Here is a 20,300-nt window from a genome sequence, read left to right as displayed (position 1 = left end):
TTGCTGTGCATATGACGGAAATAATCAAAGAAATGAAGCGGAAATAATACATTGCAAATGTTTCATTATTCCCTTTGTAGTAACTTTACACTAACCTTTATTTTGCCTTTTTCATAAAATTTGGAGAAAGCTAGTTTATGGGCATAGGCCAAGAGACTCGCTTTTCGCCGATAGTGAAAAAAGTAAATCAAGGGGGTAGTGTAAAAATCCCATATATAAACCAGCTGCTCAGTTTGCAGTTCGTCAATCATTCACTTATTTATAAGTAGGTAAGTTGTACAACGTGTATACGCATGTGGCTGTTATATCAAATGCTGTATTTCGACAGATTCTCACGCTTTGCGACATGTGTGTGTTTCGTATGTGTATTTGATATGCGTTTAGTAGAAATGTGCGGAAACGTTGTATGACGATGTTTTAATACGGAAACATCAATTGCAGTACCATCAGACATCAGTTAGAATAGATAGTTTAAACCAACGTCTATACTAACTTTGGTTTAAACGAGAGACTAAAAAAACAAAACGATTGGACCGTAACGGTATATCCTTAAATATCTAAGCTTGTTTTTGAAGTTTAATTAACCACAAGTAAAATGTTGCGTAAAATAATGAATCTATCGTTACAGCACAGGTTGCTAGTGAAGAGTTTCAGTAAGTTCACCACAAATACAATGGCAGTTCCTGGCATTAAACTAAACACTGGATGTGAGATGCCTATAGTTGGGCTGGGGACTTGGAAGGTGAGGGTTATTACGTTTATTTGTGTCTAGGCGACCAGGCCTATGTATATTACTGAATTACTCTGCTTGACAGCTTGAGAGTGCACCATATGTGTATAGAAGTGAAGACACCCATGTTATATCTCGACAGGGAGCATGAGGTGTATGAATACACCATGTGTGTTTGGTGTATAAGAAGACACCCATGTTATAACTCAACAGTGAGCATGAGGTGTATGAATACTTAGAATACACCATGTGTGTCTGGTGTATAAGAAGACACCTATGTTATAACTGAACAGTGAGCATGAGGTGTATGAATACACCATGTGTGTCTGGTGTATAAGAAGACACCCATGTTATATCTCGACAGGGAGCATGAGGTGTATGAATACACCATGTGTGTCTGGTGTATAAGAAGTCACCTATGTTATAACTTGACAGCAAGCATGAGGTGTATGAATACACCCTGTGTGTCTGGTGTCTGGTCTAAAGTGTATTATAAAACACTAATGTTATTATAACTCAATAGAAAGCCTAATGTATCTTTATTTCTTTCATTTTTAGTCCAAATCCGGTGAGGTACAGCGCGCAGTAGAGGTTGCCATCGACAGTGGATATCGTCACGTAGATTGTGCGCTCGTGTATGGAAACGAAAAGGAAGTTGGATCTGCTTTGAAGAAGAAGATTGATGAAGGGAAAGTGACGAGAGAGGATATGTTTATCACTGGGAAGGTAGGATGTGGTTATGGGTTGGTTGTAATATCTCTTTGACTTTTTAATCTATAAATGAGTGAGGCCCCGCTGCGTGGCACCCGATGGTCCAATTTTGACCAGAGTAGGCTCATCAGCCCAACACCCTAGGTGCTACTACGTAGACCTCTTTAAGTTTGGTTAGTTAAGTGAATTGTATCTAGAACAATGCTTCTCAGACCTCATTCCATAAAGTTAACTTAAATTTCATTCTTTATTTAATTAGGATTGGGTGGTATGAGAGATAGGCTATTCATTAAACATCGCTACAACCATTGTTGACACTTTAGTCAGTTAACGGCAATGGCTCCAACCCACCTATTCAGTTATGGAATATCTTGTAGGCAGGCATGAGGTGTATGCAACAGAACACAGAACACCTTTGTTATAACAACTGCTGTTGACCAGCCATGCAAGGGTAAATAAAATAGGTTAGACATGTAAAACTCGTAAGCAGGCACGAGGTGTAAAAAGCATTATTCCCGTGTTGTAACCAATGTAAGCCTCTTGGCTAAATCCTGAGACCCATGGAATACCACGCAGTGGGACCTCACCCACATAGAATAAAATAACTACTGTAGTTGTTGTGCAAGGAAACATAAGTTTCATTCATTGTTAAAATTATATTCTCCAGCTTTGGAACGTCTTCCATCATCCGTCCAAAGTCCGTGGTTCGCTGCAAGAAAGTTTAAACAATCTCCAAACTTCATATCTTGATCTATACCTCATACACTGGCCTATGGCTTATGTGCTGGTAAGTTAATGGTTAACTTTAAACTGCTGATGCTAATGTTTGGTGTTATGTTATCGTGGTCAGAGTTTGATTTATACGTTTTATATTTGTTTCCTAAATAATGTAATTCAAAACCTTTTTTCACAAAAAATATTTCATGAAACAGCTTTCAGCATGTGTCTTGTATTCTAGCACACAAACTATTCTGTACATAACAGTGCAATTATTGGTACACAGTTATCATTTTAACAATTTTCAAGTTGGTTTAACAAATGTCAAGTGTTTTATGTTTTGTTCAATGTGGGCTAGCTTTCCTAGCTTGGCAAGGTCCTATGACTTAGACCAGGATTGGGCAATTACCCTGAACTACTTTAGACAATCGAACTTCTTATTTTCATCAAGTATTATTGTCCATATTTAATATTAACATCCAATCCACAGCAACCAGATGGAAACCTCTTCCCCAAAGATTCGAACGGGAAGTTTATTTACGATGATACAGATTATGTGGATACTTGGAAGGTCGGGGGTAGTATTATAATATATGGGGTTGCAAATATGGGTGGATGGTCATGGTATAGAATATTGAAGATTCAAATCTTGTTATATTCCAGTATATACAAAGGGTTCGGTAATATTTTTAATTAGGTTATGCCTGCATTCCAGTTCTACTATTAGTTTCATAAAAATAATAGTTACGTAAAAATTGATTTTGTTCTTGGGACCACCTATTTAAAATGATCTTGTTTTTAGGCTGTTCTCAATATGGTGAAATAATCGTTGCGTGTACGTTTTACAGGAGCTTGAGAAAGCCAAAGAGGAAGGCATCGTGAAAAACATTGGCGTGTCGAACTTTAACGCTTACCAAGTTAACCGTATCATCAAAGAATGCAAAGTAGTACCAGCTGTCAATCAAGTGGAGCTCCACCCATATTTGAACCAGGAAGAAACCGTGAAATTTTGCCAAACCAATAAAGTAGCAATGACGGCATACAGCCCCCTTGGCTCCCCTGATAGACCATGGTAATGTTATTTCTATCTCAGTGATAATTTTTGTAATTTTCCGTTGAGTCCAAGTGTGCTGGAAGTATCTTATAGTGTTTCCATGTTGGTTTTCTACAGTACTGTATAGGAAAAGTTTTGGAATTAAAAAAAAGGGGGAAACACTGGCTTATGTCAATATAATGATAAGTTTGTTTTAGTTTCAAACATCTTGAAACGGTTACTGTTAATTTGGTAACCTGTTGTTTGCTTAGTACAAAGTTTCTATTTGTGGGGTAAAGGTATCTTGTTCTGCTTAATGTAGGCAGTGGGCTCTGGCATTTACCTAATAAGAATTGCTATGATTTAGCTGTAGCTTTTATGGGCAGTTCATTGACAATTTAATACTAATACATATGTTGGTCTTAGTGGGGTCTAGATGGTAGCACCCTGGTTGTTGGGGTAATAGACCTACATCCCAGGTCTCAGGTGTGCCTTACTGAAGACGTCACTCTTATAGAATAGAATCTCTATTATTGAGTGTCTATAAACTGCCTCAGTGGGGTCTAGATGGTAGCACCCTTGGTGTTGGGATAACAGACCTACATCCCAGCCTCCTATGACATATATTTCAAACCACCTATGTAAGACTTGAACCCATAACCCTTCTACCACCACAGGGTTAAACCAGATGAACCCGTATTGTTAGAAGATCCAAAGTTGGTCGCCATTGCTGAAAGATTGAAGAAAACCGTGGCCCAAATATTGTTGCGATACCAAATCCAACGTAATATTATTGTAATTCCTAAGAGTGTAACTCCGTCAAGAATACAAAGTAACTTGCAGGTGATTATGAAATAACGATTGATAAATATACTGTTGCTGTCGGGCATACTATGCTTATTTTTGGCTGTTCCAATTTTTTTAAGGGACATTTTAACGTCCTATTCAGTCCTCTTCATCTCTTCATCATGGTGAAATGACTCTTATCAATCTGGGTAAAATTAAAAATTATTATTAAGAGTCATCCACCCAGATGAAGACCAATTACAGATGCTATTAAATGTATTAATATGCTTTTAATAATGTACCATTATAATTATAATGCATTATAATGTAATTTAAATGTTAAACTTACTTTAATGTTTCAGTTGTTTGATTTTGAGCTTTCTGCTGATGACATGGCAACCGTGGCTGGCTTTGATCGTTCATTCAGGGGTTGTGCATTAGAATGGTGAGTCTGTGTCTCTTGCTATCAAGTTTATTAGCAGTCCATTATTTTATAACTTCTAAGTTTTATTCTATGAATAAACAAAAATGTAACGCCTTCTACATTTTCTGTTTGCAATAAGTGGTTTAAAAGTTTGCAATGGTGCTGTATATCAAGTGTATCGACAGTTCATTATTTTTATCCTCTAACCTATATTCTATGTGTGTAAGGGCCTATAGTGAGGCACGCCAGGGGACTTGGGGTTGCCCATTAAATTTACAAACTTGAATATATAGACTTCCTTGTTTTATTGAAACTTTGGTAATCGCTCTAAAACCCAGTGGTCACTAATGGGTGGTCAAAATTATCAGCTATACAGGTAAACCAATCACTCACACGAGGTGTATTAAACAGAACATTTTAGTATACATGACACGTTTTCTCATCACATTAAAATAAACATGTTATTTTCAAAATGGTTTTGTTTTTAAACCGAAGCATTTGCATCGAAAGTTGCTTCTTACATCTACGAGCTGTTTTTATTTATTTGTTTGCATTACAAAGTACCCTCACCGCACAACTACCAGTTCAAGTTAACTTTATTTTTCCAGGGTCTCTGACCACAAGTACTGGCCATTCAAGGAAAACTACACCGAGTAAAGAGATTACTTAATATTGGTGTTTATTTAATTCCCTCAAGTTAATCATGAATCCTGTACTGTAGCCATTGTGTGGTTAATTAATACATACCTATTAACATGTTGTTGAAGTTATTTATGGTGGAAATTAGTAATGTAACTTATTCATCGACGCATTGTAGGGCAACGATAGTGGTTATAGCATACATACCTAAACATAGGAATCTTTAGTTATAGTGGTTATAACACGGGTGTTCTGTGGGAACTTGAGTGACATATTCATGGTTGCTACCCCCATGCTCACAGTCGAGTTTCTGAAGCTTTTGCAGTGTGCAGATAAGTAGAAATGTCTCTACGAATTATACGTTTTTTAATAAAGAGAGTAAAAGCAGAGCCATAGAAATACCGAGTAGTCCAACCCATTGTTACGTAAAACACAAATTGAACGGCAATTTGGGTCCAAAATAACACAGTAGGCATAGGGAAAATGTATGTTTTTCGGTAAATTACAGAAAAACTTGGGCCTAAAAACAAATTTAAAGGTTGAAAAATGTAAAAAACATGTGTTATTTGTTTTCTGTGTCAAAAAAAGTCAAAAATTAGAATTAGAAGCGGTTGATTTGCGACATTTTAGTCATTTAATGCGGCTAAATTTATACATTTTTTCTAAAAAATGTTTGGTAAGGTAAATAGAAACTGTTTTTCACCTTCCCACAATAGGAAAACACAAACAAAACTTAACAAGTTCGTTTAAACACATTGTCAAAGTCACCACTTTTGCTCTATTTTGGACACACATAGACGGCAGTTGGACTACTCGGTGTTTATACGACTCTGAGTAAAAGAACAGAGAAGTGGAAATAGTTTTCAGCGGGGTGTTAAAAATTGCAGCAAGGACCATGTTTAACTTCAGCTGTGGCCGGGACTTCCCCTATGTAGCAATAATAAATTATATATAACCATAGATACCTTACAAAGGTATCTATGATATAACAAGTAAAAACTTGAACGCAGATAGAGCGATGCAGATTAAAATTTAATGTGTTTTGCTGGAGCACAATACGGTATATAGTTCTATATGTAATAAAAATAGCTTTCTTGCGCGATTTTCGTAATTGTTTCCGCTATAAAACGGTCGCTTCCGGTCGAGCAAAACTCGGTGATTACGTCATATTGTTTTGGTATTATACCTACGATATGTAGGCTATACGTCCGTGTTGAAAGTGTTTTTGTAAAGTAGCAATGTACAGTTGATATAGGCAGTAGACCGCATTTTGTTTATTTGTACATTTTTCTCAATTTACAAGATTATAATATGGGCTGTTACTGTAGTTGCTGGCTTTTCTGGCTATTCTGTTGTTTATATTATCTGTTGTTAGGCTGTTCTTTATTTGTGTTCATTTTAGTGTTACAAATGGTACCAATAAAACGTTTAGATATTGGTCTGCACTTTGTGTTTCTGCACACTTTTATTAAAACTATTCTGTAAGAATGTTTAAAACTAAAATTATATATTTATAAAGTTTGATGACAGCAACAGGGTTAATATTTAATGGCTACAGTTTCGTTTGTTTTTTTCATAATGGCTATTGTTTTATTGCTTCTTTTCGTTGCGTATCTGTATCTCTATCGCAAATGATTTAGTTGCTGTAACTGAAATGTAGCTGTAAAAAAAACGATGCAAAAATATTACGCAATGACTTTCAGAACGCTAATGACTTTCTATAACTGAAACGACAAAAAAGTTTTGTATATTTATCTTTAAAGGCACTTAAACACTGTTTTATTTTAGAGCCATGTTTGTAGTATTGTTATATGATTAAAGTACAAAGTTATCACTCAAATAAAACACCATGGCTACTGGTACAGATAAAGACCTTCTTATCAATAAAACTTCCCCCAAAAGTGATTATGCTGCATCACATACATCAGTTCGTCTCTCAAGCATTGTGGATCATGACCAGGTGCGTATTGTTTATCATTGGCGCCAAACCTGGGGTGGCTGGGTGGATAAGCTAACCCTGGAGTTTCTGCACATAATCAGTAAACATAAGAAAACAAGCTAGAATTGTTTAAATAGATATGCGAGTTTAACTACACCTGCCTTCACTGTATTTTAACAAGTCTATGGTATATGTTATAAAGTACACCTCAATGCTTACACTTGCAATACTTGTTTTGTGTATAATTTCTAAGATTTGGCTTATTTAATAAAAATACTCCAATAAAGTAGACTTCCATTTTGCAGCATATGAGTTATTAATTTTTTATTTTATAGCTTAGTTTATTATTCCCATAATCTGCTATTTATTATTCCAAGTTATCACGACAGATTACTTATGGTGGTTTTTCTATTATAAATTAAAATCAAATATAACTGTTTATTCCTGCAGAACACCCTGGGACCTCAGCAACCAAAACTCTCAACATTCTTTGGTGTTGTGGTGCCTTGTTGTTTATCTATGTTTAGTGTGATCCTCTTCCTTAGAATGGGGTTCATAGTTGGTCAGGCCGGGATGCTTGAAGGGCTGGCTATGCTTCTACTTGCTTATTCAATCATCGGGTTAACCGTGTTATCTGTGTGTGCCATATCAACTAATGGAGCCATTGAAGGGGGAGGGGCTTACTGTATCCTTTGTTATATCATAATATGAACTTGTTACATCACAATATAAACTTGTTACATCATAATATGAACTTGTTACATCATAATATGAACTTATGTTTAGGTTGGAGTTACATAGAAAAGATGCAGCAATATTTTAACAACACTATCTATAGATTTACTTTTACCAAAAACTAAAACTTGTTAATATGTTAATGTTATTCTTCAATGTATATATTACATATTCTTCTTAACAAAATATATAGTCATGATAAGCAGAGCATTAGGACCTGAGTTTGGAGGCGCGATTGGTTTGATGTTCTTCCTTGCAAATGTGGCTTCAACCGCACTCTATGTGTTTGGGTTAGTGGAAGCAATGCTGTCTTTCTTTGGCCCTGAAGGTCAATTGCAACCGTGAGTTAGTTTAATGAATGGATGAGTTTAATTAAGTTATTCTCATATGACGCGCCAACAACAATTGTTATAACACGGGGGTTCCGTTTTATACACCTCTGTGGGCTTAAGAGTTACTACGTATGTAAATTGTTTATTCTCGCATGGCGGGGTAACTACAGTCGTTATATCACTGGTGTTCTGTTTCATAAACCTCGTGCCCACTTACGAGTTAAAACATATGAAACTTGGGTGATTTTTTATTGCATGGGTTAAAATCTAGACTAGACAACCCATTAGTGACCACCGGGTTGGAGCAATTGCAGTTATTTTTTTGCCCAAGGACACATACGCCCATAATTGCAGCAATGACAAGCAAACATCCATTTTGGAAAGTGAAGACTTTTGTTTGATATTTAATTTTATGGCTTGGTTTAGATTGACATATAAAAACATATAAAGTAGTTTTGTTTGCTTTTATTGGTAACTCGTAGGCGGGCAAAACCACGCAAGGTGAAGGAAACAGAACATCCGTGTTAAAAGACTGTCGTTACCCTGCCACGCAAAAATATAAAAATAATTCTTTCACACAGACTATGGTAAGGCTTAAGACATATGCTCTAATAGATTTTTATCGGCTTGGCCATGCTTATAAAACAGTGTTCATGTTACTTTTGATTGAAATTTAAATGGTTGTCATTAACACTCACAATCAGTGACGTAGCCTGGAGAGGATTTTTGGCGACCGTAACTCTCTTTTTAAAAAAAATAAAATTTGTAAAAAAATAAATAAATTTTTTTTTAAAAATAATATTTTTTTTTGCTGTGCCCCTGCTCACAATCTTCAACTTTCCCAGAAATATATTCCCGAAGGGTCAGTGGTGGAGTTATTTATACGGCTCAATTATTCTCCTTGTGTGTCTGGTTGTTTGTGTGGTTGGTGCGGATATCTACGCCAAAACTACTTTCCTTATATTTGTGGTTGTTATGGTTTGCATTGCGTCAATATTTATAAGGTAAGTCAAACTTTGATAAAGTAGGGTTGGAAAAGATGGAACACTTTTCATTCTGTTCTCATGCCCCTTTGGGTAGTAAACGAAAAATATTTAAAGAAATATAAAACCTTATCCTCACGACTCCCATAGACCGCTGTTAATTGTTTAAAACGTGATCAGAATACTTGGATAATTGGTGCTAAAGGGTGTCCCATCTTACCCTACAGTACTATACATGTCTTTCATAAAATGCAGGAAAATAGGAACAGTTAGACTCACAATTGCTTACAGTTTTTGGTGTGTGTTATACAAAATCTTAATTATGAACATCAAGATCATCAAGGTTACAATTATCGAGTATAGACTCATTATAATATAGCAGATGTTTTGTCTAGTCTACTCAGTCTTTTACAAGCACTGATGGTGCCAACAGTTCTGCCCGTTGTGTATTATTTATTGTTTAACCATTCATTTAAAAGCTTTCATTTTATAAGCCAGCACATAAATGCTTATGTATACATTACATTATAACCACACGCAACACCTTTAACTTCCTTTATTTGCAGTTTTCTTGCGAAACCCACCTTTGTATTGAAGAGCAACGTCACTATGGTGCACATGAATGTATTACATGAATGTAATGCCACTAATGTGACTTACACAAGCTTCAGTGAAAAAACATTTCGGGAAAACTTGGGGTGTAAGTCTTGCATGTACAATAACTGATTAATTTAAAGTCTAATTTAAAGTTTTTAACATTCTGAACGGTTGCTACTAGGCTTAATATATTTTAAAAGTACTGGTTTTCTGGTATGGGATTTAACATAGGTTTATTGAAACCAACATTTTAAATACAATGACAATGTCTTACCCTTTTACAACATATCAGATGAAATTTGGTTTTAGTTTTAGTATAATCCGTATGAAATCTTATGCCAGAAGATGAGTTCTTGGATATATTTTTGCCTGGTCGCTACATAATAAACTGTTTGGTGTAAACTGGATCAACCCTGGCTTAAATACCAGGACCCATGGCATGCCACACTGCAGGCCTTGCCCACATAGAATAGAAAGTAATTTTTTAAATTGACATTTAACGCACACACTCAATCAAAATACAGCCAACCTTTTTAATCTCTCATCCATAATTTACCATCACCACCATAAGCCATTACAGTTATTGTTTGTTGACACTTTGTTCAACTTCCATCAAAGCTGAGTTTGCACTTACATGAACTCCTAATAAACCTGCATTGGCTCACAAACAACATTGTGCAAAGTGTTAAGCCTGCTATAGGGAGGGTTTAGTTTAATGTTATGTAACACAAGTTAACATACAAGTGCAATTGTTGTGTGATAATACCCCACACAATAAATACTATTCTATATGGGTGAGGTCCCGCAGCAAGGCTTGCCATGGGGCCTGGGATTTAGGCCTGGATTGGCCCATTGCCCCAACATTGTACATGCACATTATATTCTATATGGGTGAGGTCCTACAGTGAGACATACCATGGGACCTAGGTATTAGGCCACAGTTGCCCGATTACCTCTAAACACTAAATAGACTTCTGTACTCTACACCAAGTTTAATGTTTAATTAATGGAGCCAACAACACAACCGCCAACAAAGCAGTCTGCATTATAACAAGAGTATTTGTTTAGTAACAAAGTTAATATTGAGTGCTATTTATAAATCTAGTTGTTTAAGTACTTGTGGGTGCAGAAGGTGAATAATTGCTTAATTTATATATATAAGTAACCCTTATTAATTATAAGTCCATTGATTTGTTACTTGTTTGTAATAAGTCACATAAATAAGTTGGTATATGTTTTAATAAGTTGTTTAGGTTGGTATGAAAATTGTTAATATTATATTTAAATTTGCAATAAAGTCCATTTTGTGGACTAGTAAATAATACAGACAACCCATAGGGCATTTAGGACATTGAAAGTCAGTCTGCAAAATAAATGTCTTAGCTCATAGAAGCTGTTTTTTGAAACAAATGTAAAATACAAACTGTTTCTGCTTGGTAAATAACAGTTATTTTTTAAATGCCAGAAAAGCAACTTTACAAAACAAGTATATCGGCTACATATATAAAGATATATAATATATATATGAGTTGTAGTAACAGTTTATATGTTTCACTTTTTGTTTCAATAAGTTTAAGTTCCCTGCTATACCACAATGGTTTCCACTTCATTCCATTCACACTTCGGCTTCCTGTGTAGTTTTAACCAACAGAGAAATTTCCTTGAATTGGTTTCAATATTTATTGTTTCCTCTCCATACAATGAGCGATGGCATGCTGTGTTGTCACATACCAAGTTTTTCAAATATATTTATAGTAATATTCTTTCTGAACTCTTATCAACATAGTGTATTGTCACATATCATGAAATAATGAAAACTTTTGTGCCAAGTTTCACGAATGATATTCATTTCTGAACTAATAAAGTTTCCCAACTAATATCAGCGTGGTATAAAACCACATAATAATGGACACTCTTGTGCTAAGTTTTTAGGCTGAAAATTGGCCCATCACCTTAACATACCACCATTATAAACTAATATAAATATTTTCACACTTATAGATGATTGGACGATAGACTACACAACGTTAAAGATGCAAAACTTTGTCATTGTGTTTGCTGTCTTGTTTAATGGTTGTACAGGTATTATGGCGGGAGCAAATATGTCGGGTGAGCTAAATCTGTTGCTTAACTTATTATATTCAGCAGAAATTATGATTTAAATTGTTAAAGGTTAGTTTAGTTTATTCTAACTTATTCTATATGGGTGAGGCCCTACAGCAAGTTATGTTATGGGACCTGTGATTTAGACCAAAGTTGACCCATTGTCCTAACACTGTATTCTTGTATATGCACATTCTTGTATATGCACATTCTTTTTTATATGGGTAAGGTTCTACACAGTGACATGGCATGGGACCCAAGATTTAGGCCAGAGTTGCCCATAGCTGTATCTGTAACTTAACACTTTAAATTAAAAATGTGAAAAAGTGACTATAGTCACAGTAATAGTTACACATTGATATATATATGCAGTTATGTTTACCAATCTAAATAGAAACTCCTTTAATGCTTAAAAGTTAATGTGTATACAACACATTAAATAGGATATGTGTATTATACACATTACAAAATATACCCCTAATATAATATATATAATTGTTGTTACCTATGACTAATTAGTGCTTATGACATCACAATCAAATTATTGTTATAACTAGTATCCTGATTGTTCTGTAATAATGTTGTGAATGTATTAAACATTGAAAGGTTTATTTAACCTATATACACTTTATAAACATTATTTGTTTAAAATTACATTTAAAGATTTTCATTTCCCTTTACTTCCTTCTTTCTGTTTTTTTTAATAAAAACGTTTTTTTCATTTTGGAACAAATAGATAAATAAATTAATAAATAAAAATATATATACGTCATGAATCAATTTTTAAATTCCTAATATTATTTTTAACTGTAAGCATGTTTTAACAACTGTTGTTTTGTCACTATATTCTGTCTTTTTGTTTTAAATATTATTCAGTCTTGGCTGTCCGAAAACCTGCAGTCGTTATACCATGGGTGTTCTGTTTCATACTCCTCGTACAAGCTTATTAGTTACCACGAGGTATTAATACTATATTACTATTTTCCAGGTGATTTAAAAAACCCAAGTCGTTCCATCCCAGTGGGAACGATATCTGCTTGTCTCATAACGTTCGTTGTATATATGGCACTTATTGTACTTATTAGTGCTACTACTCCAAGGTATGTTGCATGCAAAGTATGGTAGTGCAATTACAAAGTATTTTGTATGTAAAGTATGCTAGTATCATCACAAAGTTTATTGTATGTAAAGTATGCCAGTATTGCTAGTATCATTACAAAGTATATGTATGTGATTCACTGTAAAGTATGTCGTAGCATGATGTGGTACTGGGCTAACTTTTTTCTAATTCCAGACCCACCTTTTTGTAGGACCTTACCCATATAAAATAGAATGTGGACACTTGCCTAAGCTATGCTTAATAAATTTTGCTATTGCCGTAGTAAAGTATCCTCTATTCTAAAGTCATTTCTTTAATGTCATAAAACTTGAAAAAAAACTTGCTCTTCAACCAATATACTTCTAACGTTTAAAAAAAACACTTAAAACTTTACCCCATTATCCCCCAGGTCAATTCTTCACTGCAACTACAGTTTCTTACTCACCATTAACTTATGGGGTCCGTTTATCGCGATTGGGGTGTTTGCATCCTCGCTCTCTGCTGCCCTCAGCTGCTTGATTGGAGCGTCAAGGATATTATTCGCTCTTGCCCGAGACGATTTGTTTGGTGCGTTGGGATGTTTTTAAAAACATACATTTATTGTTGCCTACTACATAGGCACCAAACCTGGGGTGGCAGGTTTGGCAGGTCCACCCTAGGTTTTATCAATCAATAAACATTGGCCAATCAGTTACATTCGTTTTATAATTATTCTTTTTATTAATAATTTATTAATACCTGCCATTTTAAAAGTTTTGGGCCAAATAGCTAGCAACAGATTAAATGGATTTATACTATAGTATGCCCAGCAGTTTATACACCCATTGCATAATCCACTACCATATCTCACAGGAATCATCTTACGTCCAATGACAAAATCTACAAGTTCAGGCAACCCAATAGTAGCCGTGTTATTCTCATGGTTTCTTGTGCAAATGACTTTATTTGTTGGCCAGTTGAACACCATAGCTCCCATAGTCACAATATTCTTCCTTATTTCTTACGCAGCAACTGATCTTGCTTGTCTTGCATTGGAATGGGCGTCAGCTCCTAACTTCAGGTAAGATGTGACATTGACTTTACCACATAAGTTATATGTGTACCTAGAAAAGACATTTATTAGAAAACCCTAATGATTGCTAGCTTATAGCAGATAAAGGATCGGTCCTTTTAATAAAATGTTGCCAAAAAATAAGTTTCAGATTTGTAATATGCCAACACTTTGGTTCTTTCCCTTTTTCCTTTCACACCACCAACCAATTCTTGCTTTTCCCCTTCTAGAATTGGTTATATAAAGTAAACCTAACCAACCCTAATGATTCAGCATCCCCGCACGCCCTAGAAACACTTCTCCCACCCTTGCATAGATAAAGTTAAAATTACTTCACTAATCAGTCTAATTCTCCTTTATTCCATACAGGCCAACATTCAAGTTATTCACATGGCATACATGCGTGCTTGGGTTCATCAGTTGTGTAATCATGATGTTTCTTATACAAGCCTTGTACACCTCAGTTAGTGTGGTTGTGTTGATTATTCTGTTGATCATCATCCACTATAGAGTTCCTACTTCATCGTGGGGTTATATCAGCCAAGCTCTTATTTTCCATCAGGTAAGTTAACTAGTCATGTTGAATGTGTTTTATTTTGGTCTAATGGTGGGTGAGGTCCTACAGTGAGGCGTGCCATGGGACCTGGGGTTTAGACAAGACTTGGCCCATTACCCCAACATTGTATATGCACATTCTATTCTATATGGGTGAGATCCTACAGTGAGGCACGCCACGGGAGCTGACATTTAGACCAGAGTTTTTACCTTGACACCCGGGGTGCTATAGTTGGATTGTGGTTTACTTGTAAATTCTGGGTTTAATTAAATCAAACTTGTTTATTATTTTTAAATTGTTACTTTTAGTAAGACGCCATAACTTTTTTTGAACTAAGTACTCCTACTTAGACATCCTATAAACTAGTATCTAATAGTAACTGATTAGTTTTGCTTAATAGTAAAAATAGACGCCACAGTTTAATGGTGATATTAATACTTACCAAACAGTGTTACTTTATACATGGTTACACCCGCAGGTTCGTAAATACATGTTAATGTTGGACGTACGCAAGGAACACGTCAAGTTTTGGAGACCTCAGATTCTGCTTATGGTTAAAAACCCACGAAGTTCTTGTCAGCTGATTGAGTTTATTAATTCAATCAAGAAATCAGGTGAGACGTTTCACCTATAATTGTCTGGTTTATAATTATAGTTTACCTAAAATACTAAAGTGTCGGTCAAATACAACTTAACTTATATAAACACCTGTAAAAAGTGGTGCAACTAATTCAAGGTTTTTGTTTTGTTAACACTTTGTAAAACAGCATCTTAGAAATAGTTTTTTTTTATATTGTAAGAACACTTTATATTATAATAGTTCTTGCATGTTGGTTTAGCAGCAGTTCATGAAATAGAAAGAACAAACAATGAATGATGTATTGCATTCAACTCATATCCTCCCATTATAAAAGGTTGATTACTTCCTTTAAAAACTCCTAATGGATGTTGTATAATACGAAAGTAGTTAACCATTATAAATACCCTGTGTGTAATAGTATATGCTTGCAAATGCAGTTTGCTTCATGTAATTCATCTTCCTGTAAATTCTTATTTAGGTTTGTCAATTTTAAACTAAGTAATTATGTTAGGACTAGGGGGGCATCACCATGTAATAATGCATATGTTTTGCACAAGTTGTATTTTTGGTGTAAGCATTAAGTGTATATAGGAAGATACCCATGTTATTCGACATATGAAACACCATATGTTTCTTTACATATATATATATATATAATCGTGTTATAACTAACATAAGACACCCCTTTTCCCCCCACCAGGCTTGTATGTCCTCGGCCACGTAAGTATAGGCAGCTTGTCTGAGATGGAGAGCGACATCTTGAAACCCCAATACAACCATTGGTTGAATCTTGTGGATGAGATGGGGGTCAAAGCATTTGTGGAACTCACGTTGTCAAAGTCGGTTAGGGAGGGAACGGAACACTTGTTGCGAATATCTGGTGAGTAATGTTTTGTTTTTATTTAGTCTATCATGCTTAGTTTGCATAAGTTTTTTTTACACTTTGTATTTTTAGTGAAGAAATATTGAAATTTTTATATAAATACATTTGGTTAAGTGTTGATTTATTTTAACTGTTTGTATGACTAGTTCTATTTTATATGGAATAAAGTTAGATTGGTCTAATGTTTGTCAAGTGTCTTGCCCAAGAACACACACACTTATCAGTGTTAAACCCTGTATCTTTCAGTTACAATGCGCGCCTATCCACTAAGCTAGTCTAGACAAAATGTTTATTTTTGTCCAAACACGACATAATGTTTTGTAAGTTGTTGTTTTGTTGTCACTTTGTAAAGCTACCTATCAAAATGTTACAAAGTCGGTGAAATACAACTTGGCTGATTTGAAAGTGCCTAACTAGTAACCAGCAACAAGTTTTCATCTTTTTTCCTTCCAGGTCTTGGAGGAATGAAACCAAACACTTTGGTTCTTGGGTTCCATGATAATTTACCTCAGAAAGATACTTTCAAAGACCTTGGGATATTCAAAGGAGGCCATAGTAGGACTGGGTGGGTAGTTTGTGTTTCTGAATATAGTTGTTAGGCTGCATGTTTACTCTACTACTTTTGGGAAAGTGACAGGCCCTATGCAGTAGCACTGAATCCTGATAAGCCTTGTGTTCTTGCTATGTGATCTTAAACATATAAAATAGAACAGGTCGCAAAAATACAATAAAATATCTGAAAAGCAATTTAACCTTATACAAAACAACAACAACTGCCACAGTAATCTGACATACCTTGATGTTAAATCTTTGGGGAAAACTTGAAACTAAAACTTCTGCAACACAAAGTTGTATTTACCTTATACAAAACAACAACAACAACAACAACAGTTTGAGTTCAAAAGCCACGATTGTTAACTTACTGTTCTTTCCCACACTTTTTGTTCATAGCATGTTTTAACAACTGTTGTTTGCTTTTGATTCCTTTCTCATCCTTCTTTAAATAACATGATATTTGCTATTGTTTTAAAGAGATAAATAAAATGATGTTATGTTATGTATTACCCCATTCATCCGTCTACAGTTCCAGCATTGCTTCCATCATCTCACACGACCAACCACTTGAAGAAGATGACGCGTTCGATTCTGGAAGCTTCTTTCCCGATGTCGTAGAAACCGATGACTCAGGAAAACTAGCAACCGTTGATTATGTTGCAATTATTGCTGATGCCATAAAACTGCAGAAGAATGTTTGTCTTGCTAGATATTTTAATCAGGTTTGTACACCTCATGCTCACTGTCAAGTTATAACATGGGTGTCTTCTTATACACCAGACACACATGGTGTATTCATTCACCTCATGCTGACTGTGAAGTTATAACATGGGTATCTTCTTATACACCAGACACACATGGTGTATTCATGCACCTCATGCTCACTGTCAAGGTATAACATGGGTGTCTTCTTACACATGCCATCATGCATGTTACAACCACACACATACATCTAACTAAAACCATCAACATTACAGCTTGACAAAACAAGCATGGCACAGGACAAAGCCAAGGTTCATTACATCGATGTTTGGCCCGTCAACTTTCTCACTCATATTGTGGATAGAAGGAATAACTCAGATGCCAGTACCTCGGCTGTAAGTAAAAATATAAAAGGTTTTTATGGTTTTGGGACGGTTTTTATATTTTTTAAGAATACAATAATGGGTACCTTAAGTGTCAGAGTAATCGGCCAACTTTGGACCTAATTTCAAGTCCTATGTCACTTTATGCTGCCCTCAAACATAATACACTTTTGAAATCTGGATTTAAAAAAGCCTAAAACGATTTTAAAGCTTCAAACAGAGTTTTGACTGAAATGCGTCCATGATAACATATACCGAAACATTTTTCATTACAACTCTAGTAGAATAAATCTCGCATGTTATATTACTTTACACCCACCCATAACACTCGTATTATTAATCTTGGATCAGAATGGCTAAATTTATATGACAATTAACACCACCCCATTCCCCCCCAGTTCCGCACCACATCTTCATCTTTCTTCGACACTACTTGTGTCTTCCTGATGCAGATGGCTTGCATCCTTAATATGACTCCTTTCTGGAAGAATCGAACAAAGTTGAGGATCTTCCTTTTCACCGAAACATCTGATGACTCTACTGCTCCCGGTGACGAGGAATTGGAGGTGGGTTGCCATGGTTACAATGTTGTGGTTTCATAAAGATTTACATACTAAATGTTTTTATTTATTGCATCAATGTTGTGTCTAGTGCTGTGACTTAGTGGACGCTTGCATTGTAACCAAAAGATACCAGGTTCAATGCTCGGTACTGATAGGTGTATGTGTTCTTGGGCAAGACACTTAACGGACATTGCTCTAGCCCAGTCGTCACTAATCAGTCGTAGCACCTTGAATGTCTGTGTATTGGACCAAAGATCAAATCCCAGTTCCCATAGCCACTACACTGTACCTCACCCATATTATATTTAAAAATCAATGATTCAACAATCGCATATTTATGACATCATAATGGTTTCAGGAATTTCTTAAAACTGTCCGCATCAAAGCTGAGATAAAACCCGTCAAGTGGGGTGATGTGGCGACATCCAGTGACCAAACCGCAACGAATCCGCAAAGCAATTATTCCGATACGCTAAAAGTAAGTTAATAGAAATAATATTTCATATTTATAAAAATATGTTGTTTCCAGGCATATTGTAAGTATGAATGTGATCTTCAATCCCTCAAAATATTCACCCACAAAGTTACATACATGGTAACTTGTAAGCGGGCACGAGGTGTATGAAACAGAACATCTGTGTTATAACGACTGTCATTGCCCTGCCAGGCTAGGATATATAATTTAAGTTCATATATTCATAATGGAACTTTTAGGATGGAAAATAATATTAGTTCAAACTTTGCAAGCAAGAAACTGTAATTTAACAATGTATTTACCTACCACATATTGTGTTGGTTTATCTTGTAAAATTATTTTTTACAGAAAATAAATTCTCTCATACGTTCACAACACTCCAGTACAGCAGTTACATTCCTCTATCTACCAACCCCACCCATGAGCATGGATCAGTGTGTGGATTACATTGACATGTTAACGCAGATTAGTGACAACCTCGGCCCAACTCTATTTGTCCATGGTCTCTCCCATGTTATTTCAACTACTTTGTGATGTCATAGTCACCTTTTATGAGACATGAATGCTGCGTATTGTGACATATTACCTGCTGTGGCCTGTACCCAAAGTGCAATTAGAAATATTAGCCATATTCAAGCAACTGGTATTTTGTTAAAAATGTTTAACTTAATATTTTATAAAGACCAACAATCCTCTGGCATGTGGGATACCTCATCAAAGTTTGTGTTAATAACAACTTAATGCTAAACAGTTTCCCAAACATAAATTGATAAAGCATATTTTTTGCAACATCAGCAAACATTAGGCATATTTGTAATTAAAATCAGTATACTAAATTATGCATACATATGCTGTATGCATAAGATGTTTACTAAGTTTACCTTTTTCTCTGTACAGCTTAATAATATGAAACAGTCATAAATATCATTTATTCATTCATCCTAAAATCAGGATATATGAACAACATTCTTGTTTTAGGGATCTTTTGAATATTTATTTTTGTCCTGTGAATATTTCTTTGTGCAATAAGCTGCTTGCAGCGGCATTCATGGTTACTGTTAATATTAGTAGCATATGTGCATACATAATACAGTTGATTGGGTAAGATGGTTCATGTTTTCGCTCACTATCGTTTAATGTGTTGGTAAACTGAGAGTATTTACAGAATCATATAACCCGATTCTCATAGCTGTAAATAATTAGGAACTCGTGAAATTATTTGCTAACAGTATCCATCTTACACCGCCCTTCTGAACAATATAAGTGCAAAAGTAAAACAATAGCATCAAACTGTGTAATCGCAGTAATTGTAAATTAATGTTTATCTTACCCTAATGTGCTGACTTTGCTGATTACCAAGATAGTTCTTTTTTTTTTTTTAGACATTTCATTATAAAATCTGCAAATTAAATAAAATCTGGTTAATTTTAAGAGTGATCAAAACTTTTTTGTGTTATTGAGTGCCCTGAATTAATACAAGCGATTCAAGAATAAGTGGTTTTAATTTAGAATATGCTTTTATTTATTATGAAGTGTTAAACAGGCATTAACGTCCAGCAGTTTTTGATAAAGTAGATAAAAACATTTTGTTGTTCTACTCTCTAATAGAGTCTATTGTGTGTTTTTTGTCGTTTCTGTAATGTCTCAATCACTCAGTAAGAACGGTATGTTAATACACAAACACACAAGTACCATCAACACGTAGTATAATATGTGGACTATGT

The 20,300-nt window shown here is 35.1% G+C and overlaps 2 protein-coding genes across 2 annotated transcripts; both read left to right on the top strand.

The window, feature by feature from the left end:
- Window positions 1-229: 229 nt before the first annotated feature.
- On the top strand, window positions 230-5,159 carry LOC149737166 (aldo-keto reductase family 1 member B1-like). The gene is made up of 9 exons (XM_089876029.1): window positions 230-269; window positions 629-742; window positions 1,289-1,456; window positions 2,109-2,228; window positions 2,649-2,729; window positions 3,007-3,230; window positions 3,869-4,034; window positions 4,340-4,422; window positions 5,010-5,159. The coding sequence occupies exons 2-9, from the start codon at window positions 674-676 to the stop codon at window positions 5,056-5,058; spliced, it is 960 nt and encodes a 319-aa protein (XP_089732155.1). The 5' UTR covers window positions 230-269; window positions 629-673; the 3' UTR covers window positions 5,059-5,159.
- An 891-nt stretch (window positions 5,160-6,050) lies between these two features.
- LOC149737165 (solute carrier family 12 member 9-like) lies at window positions 6,051-20,070 on the top strand. The gene is made up of 18 exons (XM_089876001.1): window positions 6,051-7,000; window positions 7,430-7,664; window positions 7,908-8,055; window positions 8,892-9,050; window positions 9,596-9,729; window positions 11,628-11,735; window positions 12,718-12,829; window positions 13,238-13,395; window positions 13,681-13,888; window positions 14,249-14,441; window positions 14,914-15,049; window positions 15,716-15,895; window positions 16,352-16,463; window positions 16,983-17,175; window positions 17,431-17,550; window positions 17,937-18,104; window positions 18,460-18,579; window positions 18,925-20,070. The coding sequence occupies exons 1-18, from the start codon at window positions 6,890-6,892 to the stop codon at window positions 19,108-19,110; spliced, it is 2,781 nt and encodes a 926-aa protein (XP_089732127.1). The 5' UTR covers window positions 6,051-6,889; the 3' UTR covers window positions 19,111-20,070.
- The last annotated feature ends 230 nt before the right edge of the window (window positions 20,071-20,300 follow it).

This window comes from Ciona robusta, chromosome 4, assembly GCF_009617815.1.
Source record: "Ciona robusta chromosome 4, ASM961781v2".
NCBI classification, from domain to species: Eukaryota; Metazoa; Chordata; class Ascidiacea; order Phlebobranchia; family Cionidae; genus Ciona; species Ciona robusta.
The sequence above is the reverse complement of the archived record's forward strand: the minus strand, read 5'-3'. Positions and strand labels throughout refer to the sequence as shown.

Excerpts from the sequence above, each read along its gene's own strand:
- LOC149737165 (XM_089876001.1), top strand. The coding sequence starts at position 6,890 with ATGGCTACTGGTACAGATAAAGACCTTCTTATCAATAAAACTTCCCCC. Across the intron at positions 8,056-8,891 it reads CCTGAAGGTCAATTGCAACC|AAATATATTCCCGAAGGGTC; the intron begins GTGAGTTAGTTT and ends CAACTTTCCCAG. Across the intron at positions 9,051-9,595 it reads ATTGCGTCAATATTTATAAG|TTTTCTTGCGAAACCCACCT; the intron begins GTAAGTCAAACT and ends CTTTATTTGCAG.
- LOC149737166 (XM_089876029.1), top strand. The coding sequence starts at position 674 with ATGGCAGTTCCTGGCATTAAACTAAACACTGGATGTGAGATGCCTATA. Across the intron at positions 743-1,288 it reads TTGGGCTGGGGACTTGGAAG|TCCAAATCCGGTGAGGTACA; the intron begins GTGAGGGTTATT and ends TTTCATTTTTAG. Across the intron at positions 3,231-3,868 it reads GGCTCCCCTGATAGACCATG|GGTTAAACCAGATGAACCCG; the intron begins GTAATGTTATTT and ends CTACCACCACAG.